Source organism: Acanthochromis polyacanthus, chromosome 15 (genome assembly GCF_021347895.1).
Source record: "Acanthochromis polyacanthus isolate Apoly-LR-REF ecotype Palm Island chromosome 15, KAUST_Apoly_ChrSc, whole genome shotgun sequence".
Taxonomy (NCBI): domain Eukaryota; kingdom Metazoa; phylum Chordata; class Actinopteri; family Pomacentridae; genus Acanthochromis; species Acanthochromis polyacanthus.
The window spans coordinates 8,810,647-8,821,448 of record NC_067127.1 but is presented as its reverse complement, the minus strand read 5'-3'; the positions used below and the strand labels follow the sequence as shown (position 1 = coordinate 8,821,448).

Here is a 10,802-nt window from a genome sequence, read left to right as displayed (position 1 = left end):
CACCTTAGCTTTGTCATGTCCCCTGGGCCACTCTTGAGCGGTGAGTCAGGGTGCAGTGTCCTGCTGAGGGTGGCAACTGGCTTCAAGGACTGCTGTAGCCATGGGGGGTTGGGACTTTGGGTGGTGTTTGACCTACAATGCTTAGGTGGGTGGTGCATGTCAAACATCTATATGAATGTCAGGACTCAAGATTTAGTAGCAGAAGGTTGCATTATAATTAGATTTTTGATGTTTTTCGCTTCACCAGTCCGCGATCGTAATGTTGTGGCAGATTGGTGTATATTCACAGTGGATCAGCTGCTTGAGAGAAGGAGTTAGAGGGTGCAAAAACAAAACTTAAAGGCAATGAACGCTGCATTCTGTAATATTTATGCGGCCTATGACGACTTCAAGCTGGATTTTTCTGAGCAGGCAACAGTTTGCAGGCAAATTCACTACATTTACTTCAAATAATGTGTTGTGTTGTGTTTCCAGCTTCTTTACACTGACCCCTAGTGAACAAAAAGAGATTTTTTAGGTTTAACACTACAATTTGCCATTTCACTTTTTTTTTTTTTTTTTAAAAAGACAGAACAAGTGCCTGTTTTGTATTAAAACGTCATCAAATAAAAGTGATAGTAGCTCAGCAGATACTTTATTGTGCAACCACCTTAAAGGGGCTTTTAAAGTGAGATTAAGCCAAGAATTCATCACTTGCAATAAAACCCACAGATGATCAACAACAGGCTTTGAGGTGAGAGGACAAGACTGTATATATCCAGCAGCTAAAATGGACTGACTGCGTGTTTTTCCCCCTTGCTTCATGCTTGCATCTTGTGTGAACGGGTGAAAATCATTGTAAACAGCCCAGTATTTATGGATGTCCATTAAAACTGGGTGAACTTTGCCCACCACCCCGTCTCCCCCCACAGCTCATGTGCGGACGTGCGCTTCCTCCGCCGCGCCTCCGCCGTCATCCCATTTATCACTGGAGCAGCAACAGACGCAACTTTTCCTTTCAAAGAAGCGCCGCAGGAGAAGCGGAGCGGTTTGGCAGCGGACACACAGTCAGTGTGGAGGGGAGGCTGATGGAGCGAGCTGCTGTCTGCGCTGCTGGGATTGTCTGGAAGAAAAACAATGTTCTTTTGTTTTCTTAAATAGCCCAAGAAAGTCGCGCAAGCTTCTGCAACGCTTCCTGGTGAGTGCGCAAAATGCTTTAAAATGTGTATTATTTGGCTGCGTTTTGTTGCTAGAGATGAATGTTAATATGAAAGGTAGAGAAATGTCTCTCTGGCAAAAAAAAAAAAGTCAACATTTGAATTCACATTGTGATGTCTGTTGGCTGTGATAAGATTGAATCTGATACACCCTAATAGGCTGTCAAAGTTGTTTTTGTTGTTCTTTTTTCTTGTTTATATATACATATATGTGTGTGTGTGTGTGTGTGTGTGTGTGTGTGTGTGTGTGTGTGTGTGTGTGTGTGTGTGTGCGTATGTGTATATATATATATATATATATATATATATATATATATGATTTGATTTACAATAGTGGCTAAATGTGATTTTATAATTTCATCTTAGGCTCTCCTACCTACCCCTGTCTTAATCAGAATCAGCTTTAATGGCCAAATATAACACAATATATACAGAAATTTACAGCTAGAAAGGAATACATAACCACAGTAGTGCCTTACATCATGCACTATATTGGGTCAGCAGGCGGCTTAATTGCATTTTCCTACTGTATTACTACAAATCTGCTTTTATCTGGTTAAACACACTGTTTTTCTAATTGCCTTCATTAATTGGTTTTCCATTTTAGTCTCACTTACCTCATATGCATGCAGGTGGGGATTTAAGCGACCACTTTAGCTGGAAATTACAGACCGTAATCAAGCTGGTGTGTGAAGTGACAAGGTCCTAATGAATTACATAAAGGTCTTTGCTAGACATAGTGACATCACCCGCCGTTGTTATTTATGTATTTCCCCAGAAAATCCCACAAAAACCTCACACGGGCCACATCTGAAGCACTGAGCCCGTGCACTTTGTTTTGATCATATCTTGTTGCCATGAACTGTGACCTCGTATGAGTAATGCTGACATGATGGCTTTCTGTTCCAGGTGAAGATGTGCTTCTCTTACCAAAGAGGATTCAGCCTGTTCACAAGTCCACACAAACAGCTTGGTTGAGGAAGGCGGTCACTGGAACCATGAGCCTGAAAGTGTCAGCATTTTTCACCTAACTCGTTGGGTGACATTGCTCTCAAATTCAAGTTTCTCAAGACCGAAATAAGAGTGCCTGGTAAGACATGGGAGACTTAAACATCACCCACGTGGCAGCAGCTTCTACAGAGATGCACGAGAGTCTCTCAGAAGGCAAGATGGATCATTACATGGACAGCTATGACATGGACTATGGCATTCCTCTTGATGAGATCCCAGACACCACGCAAGGTCAGGCCTTCTTTGTGGCCACCATCGTCATCGGCATGGTCCTTGTCTGCATCATGCTTGTTTGTGGGTTGGGAAACTTTATATTCATCGCCACACTGACACGCTACAAGAAGCTCCGCAATCTCACCAACCTGCTCATCGCTAATCTGGCCATCTCAGACTTTATTGTGGCGGTGGTGTGCTGCCCGTTCCTGGTGGACTACTATGTGGTAAAGCAGCTTTCCTGGGATCACGGATTGGTGCTGTGCGCCTCTGTGAACTACCTCCGGACCGTGTCGCTCTACGTGTCCACAAACGCATTGCTCGCCATTGCAGTTGACAGGTGAGTCTGTTATTGTGCTCACATTTCTGTGTCTGTGATTGTGTCTCCCGTGAGCGTGCACATGTGTTCAGTTCAATAAGCTGCTGCATCTTTGGAAAGCTTGCAGCATTGTCAGCAGAGATTTGAATCAATAAACGTAAGTATTTTTTGTGTCAATATTCTGTCCTCTACTGAAAGAACCTTGCAAAAACGGTGTAACCACATTGCTGTGCAGGTTTAACTGAAAATGACATTGCAGCAGGTAGTTTAAACCCCGTGTGACGTTATTTTTCTTCTCCGACATGAGATTTTGCCAGTTTTTCGCAGTTGTTCTTTATCCACGAGTTTTTGAGTGACGGGGATATTGATGCAATGCTTTTTCATGATATTCCTTGTCAGATAAAGTAAATTGATTCTTAAATTAAACCAGCAACCGATGTCAAGGCTTTTGCTCTTGTGAACAAAAAAAATAAGTGTACTTGTAACATAATTCAAACATCATTTTTCTTGTTGTTTTTGTTACCCATTTCCTACTGGTCGATCTAGTGACACTTTACAACATGGTGTTATGTAGTGATGAGTTAGAAGAGTGATGGAGATCAGATTTATTGATATTGTATTAATCATTCGGCAACGATGAGTTCAGTGATTACTACCTGTGAAATGCAGCCACACTTTTCATAAGACATTCCTGATGGCCAACAAATCAGTCGCTCAGGGGAATAAATTAAGAGCAACTCCATCATCACTTTCACTTAATCATTATTTATTCTGTGTGTGCTTCCCAATGTAAAGTCACGCATCTTGCTATGTAAGTTGTCACTCTTTACTTCTTGATTATATAATCATTACTTATTCTGTTCGTACACCAAAGTCATTTATTAAGCTAAGCAGTTCTGCATTACTTTATGATTATGCGTCACTATTTTCAGGTTTTTGGACTCCAAATAATAAAATAAAGCATCATCTTACAAAACCAACAAATACATATCAAGTGCATATTGTTGCTCTACATTTTCAGAGCACATTCATTGATATTCACACCTACTCTAAGGTTAAACCAGATGCTTAACCAACTTGTAAAGGCATACTGTAATAAAAATATTTTCACAAATCAGAGGCTGAGGCAGGGTCCTGACTGATATTACCTATTGAAAACACTACATAGCATATTTAAGGCTATTCTTGCTCAGATTCACGGCACTAAGGGGAAATGTACTTCCCCAGTCGGCCGTTAATTATTGACTTTACTTACTTTCCTGAAGTCCTTCTTCAGTCATTGATTTACCTGCAAAAATGAATTCCTGTGTATTGAAGTTACATATTCAGAAGATTTGTCCATAAAAAAATAATGTATTCCTGCCTTAAAATGACTGGGATATTTTTCTACAAACATGGTTCCTTTACAATGTGCAGCTCTATAAAGTCCTTTCCTCTTTTCAACTGCCCCACCCTGCTCCTTGCAGCTCAGCACACCAGCTCACCTCCATCTCTGCTGAAATAGCATAGAACCCCTCCATGCTACACAATGGCAAGTTGTATTATTGGTGTATTTGAACCATACATGTTGAAACTGGAAAGTAATTCTGAAGAGGAATGATGAAAGTCTCACCCAGCAAGTAGAAAGGATTGGCTTCATTTGTTAGTTTTTTATGAAACCCTGGAAGTCTGCTTTTTTAGATTGGCGTTGGTACACTGCAGTTTCAAGTTTGAAACGCTCAGTCATTGTACTTACTGCTTATTTTGCTGATGATCTGTCTTCCAGCCAAAGAAAAATCACCATATAGGACACAAAAACGTGATTTTCCCTTGAGAGGGTCTTTAGCACTCTAGCTCCTGAGTACTGTCAAGCTTTCCACAAGAGCTCTTCAACGACTGTGGCGGACAATTGCGCTTTTAATACTTCAGAACAATTTAGAAATACTTGTACCTGAAACATCCATCCATTATCTATACACCACTGAATCTTCGCTAGGGTCACAGGGGGCTGGGGTCTATCCCAGCTGAATTGGGGCGAAGGCAAGGGACACCCTGGACAGGTCGCCGGTCTATTGCAGAGCTACATATACAGACAAACAATCACACTCACATTCACACCTACAGACAACTTAGTTACCAATTAACCTCAGCATGTTTTTGGACTGTGGGAGGAAGCCAGAGAAAGCCCATGCATGCATCAGGAAAACATGCAAACTCCATGCAGAAAGATCCCAGGAAGGCTGGGACACAAACCAGGGATCTCCTAGCTGCAAGGAGAAAGTGCTAACCGTGTCCACAATAGCACTATTTACATCCACTAATCCTAAGATACCTATAAATGAGCACACTGTTTTTTAACTAATTAGCTGTCAAGTAAGCCTAATGTTTTTAACCTGGCACCACAATGCAAATGCGAATTTAGGATCTTATATTTGTTACCTAGTTGTTTTTGCTCACACTGTCCTCGGTAAAACGTGGAAAAACATGTCTTTTTTTCATTTGTGATTATTAGTGTGAAAAGCTGAACAGAGAACAGTACCTTCGGTGCTCTGTTTGACATGCAGCAGATAGATATCCTCTGGCACAGGTTGAAATATACAGTACTTCAAAGCTGCATCACACTCCAAGGTATTGAGCAGGAAGTCATGCTGTCTGCATACCAAACAATCCAGGTTGGGTCTGCTCTTGACGCAAAAGAAAAACAAATACATTGCTAATGGAATTCAAAACAACCCATATGAGCAGCTATAAGCATTATTTAGAAATAGCAGCGTGTCTACTTCGCAATAAACAGCAGACAGACACAGATAGGGGCGTGCTGGTGAGAGCAGCACAGCATTTTGCAGCTGAGGAGCAAGATATTTTCTTCAGGAGATGGAGTATTTCAAGAACAGAAACTGAGTTTAAAGAGGGCGAATAATGGTGTTCTACAGGTGGCGAGAAAAATGAGTAAATAATTGATGAAGTTGCTCCTTAACTGCTGGATGTGTAAATAAGTGCTTTGATATCAAATTCACCATATCAGCTTGAAAGTGGGATGATATGCCAACGTTCACAACTTGCTTCTACTTCCTCAACGTGTCCAAAAATAATTTATTGCAGTTTTACTTTTAAGTTAAAATGAAAGTACTTGATGCTGTTGCTCAGATGGCAAGCAAGAAAGCATATCGGAGGAGTGTACAGTGAAGCATGTTTGACATAGCCAGGCTTTCTTTGTGTTGGTTGTTGTAGCTCGACACTAAAATCAGAGATGATTGGTACCGTGCCAGAGCTTAATAACTTTCTTTGTTAACGCAGGCTTACTTTCGTCAGACTTTGTGCACATTCAGATAAAAGGGGTTGTTAACGCATCATGTCTGCTTCTGCTCAAATCATCTGGTTGCGTGCACCTACATGAGTCAAAAGAGTGTCATAGTGGAGAGCTCTGAAGAACATAAAAATCGATTACGGTAAAAAGCGCTGTTGCTACGAATGATGCGAGAGAAAAATACTGGTTCACTGTGCAAATGAATGTAGTTATTTCACCGATCCATGCACAGCAGAGCTCTGAAACATTAAGCTTCATACATTTAAACATTAAGCTTCATACATTTAAACATGACATTGAAGAAATGAATTTAGGTTTTTCCCATAATGAAGGATATGTGGAAATCACTTCAGTTTTTGGCTTAAATAAAGTGAAATTAATGCTGTTGATTGAATATTATTTGTGATAAATAACAATGGACTAATCAATTTTATAATCTGCGTTTTATTAGTGGCAGTGCAGTACCAATAGTGCAAAATAGACTTGTCAGCAAATCAGGACGAACCAGTTTTCCACATCATTAACTGAATACATATATGTTCCCATGGCCTCCCCTCAGTGGAATACAGTCATCGTTAATGTACCTGTGCTTTCCCAGCTTTACTAAGTCAAAATGTCTTCTGTTTAAAAAAGATCCATAGTGTAGCATTGGCAGAGCTGTTGAAAAGAACACAAATTCCAATCAGACTGTTCTGACAGGAGTGAAATTGCTATAAATAGGTCTAATCTAGGACTACATGTTCACATAGCTGAAATCTGATATGAAAAAGTCAAATTTGGTTTGTTCACACTGTGGAAAATTCTGTATTTGGAGGTTACGAAGCTATATTTGGTGCCAGCTTAGCATGTGGGAAGTTCTACCATCTTTTCTTTCTAACTGAACTGATTTCTCGCACCTGTGTCTTGGATATTTAACCCATAAGAACCCAGACCCATTTTTTCTTAAAGGACTTAATGAGTTAAGGTCAGACATAAAGCTTTACAAGGAAGAGACTGGTGTCACCGTGGGTTCTTATGGGTTAAAGCCCCCAAATCCAAGGCTTTGTAAGTACTGATGAAAGTCTGAGTAATTGCAATGGTTGCTATTGATTTTTTCCTTCCTTTTGCACAATAGTTGCTTTCGGCTCTGTTTTGGGTGTGTGAAGTTACATTTTCTAAACTTCACAAACAGCAACAATAACTTCTTTTAAAGGCGTTTCTCCAGAATACAACTTCCATCACTTCCACCCTACGGACACTAACATTGCAGGAGCTTGTGTTTTCAGAGAAGACAGCATTAGGCAGTCACTTCTCATCTTGTGTTTGTCCTTTTTGAAAGACAGTTTCACTGCTTAAAATCAAGAAGTAAGCAATCAATACTCTTACATTGTCATAGTTCTGGAATACCTTTGTTTAATACATTTATTTTCAGTCGAAACCAGATTTTTCTGTCAAGATTTTTTATATTTTCTGGTTTAGTGAGATGACCTTTACTGTTTAATGTAGGCTGGTACCTGTAGATGACATGTACATGGTAATGTGGCAATGATAAAGAACAACACTATAAAAAATTGCCCTCTGAAGCTTCTCTTCTGCAGGAGAAATACATAAAAATGTATATTTTACACAGAATACAAACCCATCAACTTTCAGACATACCTTACAACATTATGTGATAGAGCAGGACTGCCATGCAAACAAACTGCCTGCTCCAGATCATACACAAGCAAAACAGAAAATTTAAGCAACATCACTGAACTTTTATCTTCAAAAAAATGCTTTCATAAGCACCAGTATTCCAAAATCTTGATATCAAGCATTAGTGGAAGATATAATGATAATAAAAGGAGGTAAAAATACACACAAAAACAAGAAGAATAACTAACTAAACAGAAAAAGATGACACCCACCCCTTCTACAAGAATAGTACACACAATATTCACAGTTGTACAAATAATTCAGGTTTCAGTTGATTTATGAGTAGTCATGATTGATTTGAACTGAAAACACAACAGTGAATTTAGATAATGAGGCTAGATAAAGTGTGTTCTTTAAAGTGCTAACATATCTGCCAAAGTAATTATTAGAAGTTATTGTTCAGTCAATAATCCTCCTGACATTGTGTTTCCAACAAGCGGCAACTTGCTGAACGCAGCTTGTTTCGGAGAATTCAGAGAGCAGGTTTGAACAGAGAATCTTCTTTCTATTGGGCAGCTGTTGTAACCCTTACACCACCATACCACCCCAACAGTAAAATCACTGAACTATTTCAACATTTCACTACAACATTATAACTGTTGCTTCAGAGAAACTGGGCCACCTTTCCAGAATGGGGGTCGCAACCCCCATTAACTATCCCTGTTTCCTCTGGGACCACTGTGGCCTTCAACTTCCAAATCTATTCCAGCTACTTCTCCATCTTCTCATGCTCCTTCTTCTTCTTCTTGTTATCTGGGATTGACACATTTATCACAGTTACTCTCGTCTGCTGCTTGTTGATCACCACTTATTAGGTTGATTTGCCAGTAACTGCTTGTCACTCTGTTCTAGCTGCAGGTAGGGAATGTTGATTTCAGCCTACACCTTTCTCTGCTAGTGATGCATACCATGAATAGAGCTTGGTATTCCACGATATTTCCTTTCTCTCAGCACCCTACATCTTCTGCTGCCTGAGGCACTCCCTTAGAAGTTCATCCCAGGAGGCCATATTCCAGATGTATCCATGGATGGTCTTTTTTTTTTTTATCCTGGGTAGTGGTGCTGACACCTAACTCCACAGCTGCCTTCATTGTTGAAAGAGTTTCAGGGAGCTGGACATTGGGTGGAACACGTAATGCACTGTAATGAGTTCTGACATCAGTGGGATCTATTTATTCCTCTGTGGCTCCACGAAGACAGGAACCAAAGCTTTGCTATTGTTTTGACTCCACAGAAATGACCCTCTGCCAATATGAAATATTCAGTTCACTGAATAATGGAGCAACTTGTATTGAACTTTAATCTTCCATGAGTGACTAGGAGCCATTTGGTGAATCTATGGAACTCACTAAGCCGACTGACTGCTAACTAGGCTGTTTGATTTCATTGTTTTACAGCATTCTTAATAACACAATGTTTCTGTGTTCTTTCAGGTACATGGCCATAGTCCATCCTCTGAGGCCTCGTATGAAGTATCAAACTGCCTACTGCCTGATAACGGGCGTCTGGATTGTTCCCATTCTGATATCAATCCCGTCTGCCTACTTTGCTTCTGAGACCATGTACCCTCATGGTGGCAGCACCCCAACCACTCACAAAATCTTCTGTGCCCAGATATGGCCTGTGGACCAGCAAGCCTACTACCGCTCCTACTTCCTGTTTATTTTTGCAGTGGAGTTTGTTGGGCCTGTGATCGTCATGGCAATGTGTTACGCCCAAATTTCCCGTGAGCTGTGGTTCAAAAGTGTCCCGGGTTTCCAGACGGAGCAGATAAGGAAGAGGTTGCGTTGTCGCCGGAAGACAGTGATGGTCCTGATCGGGATCTTGACGGCGTACATCCTGTGCTGGGCGCCATACTACGGCTTCACCATCCTGCGAGATTTCCATCCAACACTCATCTCCCGCCAGAAGAACTCTTTGGTGGCCTTCTACATTATTGAGTGCATCGCCATGAGCAACAGCATGATTAATACCTTCTGTTTTGTCAGCGTCAAGAACAATACAGTCAAGTACCTGAAGAAGATTGTCCTGCTGCGATGGAGGTCAACATATGCCCCCAGTAAGACTGTGGATGAAATGGATATGAGGACCTCTTGTGTGCCTGTAACAGAGGAGATTGAATGCATTCACTTGAGATGAAAAGAAGGCCCTGTAATCTCACAGTCACTGAGATCTGGACTGTTGATATACAAAGTCTGCACAGGTGGCATCTCTCATGTGCACATTCTCAGTAGAGTTCAAGCCTCATGAAGTGCAAGAAGAATTCAAACAGCAGTACTCTGACTAAATGAAAACATGTGGCATACAATTTCTAGTCAGTAGTACACACAGTATTTCTGTTCTAAGTATTATGAGAATGTGATTGTTGTGCCATTCATACTGTGGCTATAAATTGTTCATTGTAAAATGTTGTTTCATCTGTATAAACTATAATACATGGAAGACTTGCTAATAATAGCTGCTACTGCCCTTACTGATCCATCAGTAATAATATTTTTTGTCTTGCTTGTGTTGGCTTTCTTTCAGTTGGTTCTCAGAAAGGTGAAAAAAGTTTATCAAGTTAAAATTTTTAATTTGTATGTGTGTTTTTTATGTTATGTCTCTATTTAAGTAGTGATTCTTTCAATAACTGGTATTCTGACAAGGACATATCCCCATGTCTTTTGAATGTATTGGACAAAAAAAAAAAACTTGATTATTTGTCTTTGTAACTAATAAATATATTGCATGTTATCTCTGTAGATCAATTGCTTTTACATGTGCTTGTGCTATTAAACAAAGAGACATTGTAAACAAAGCCTTCTTTATTTTTGAAGCCGTATTTTTCCCGTTTGAAGGTTGCCTATAATATCTATGCATTTATTTATGAGCAGAAGTACAGCTTCAAAGGGAAAATACTTGACAGGATTGCATTATTTACAGATGTGCTTAATGAGGGCTAAAGCACAATATCCCTAAAAAATCCAAGCTTTCTTACAAATATTTTAGTGCCCTTTAATTGTTTGAAATTATAAACAGAATAAGTAGAAGTGGGATCTATTTGTTGGGCACGTTGCAAACAATACACAATTAAAAATCAGCAAAGTTCTTTGAAGTGCTA

The 10,802-nt window shown here is 40.0% G+C and overlaps 1 protein-coding gene across 1 annotated transcript; it reads left to right on the top strand.

The window, feature by feature from the left end:
- Window positions 1-588: 588 nt before the first annotated feature.
- On the top strand, window positions 589-10,499 carry prokr1b (prokineticin receptor 1b). The gene is made up of 3 exons (XM_022186815.2): window positions 589-1,177; window positions 2,106-2,760; window positions 9,136-10,499. The coding sequence occupies exons 2-3, from the start codon at window positions 2,294-2,296 to the stop codon at window positions 9,839-9,841; spliced, it is 1,173 nt and encodes a 390-aa protein (XP_022042507.1). The 5' UTR covers window positions 589-1,177; window positions 2,106-2,293; the 3' UTR covers window positions 9,842-10,499.
- The last annotated feature ends 303 nt before the right edge of the window (window positions 10,500-10,802 follow it).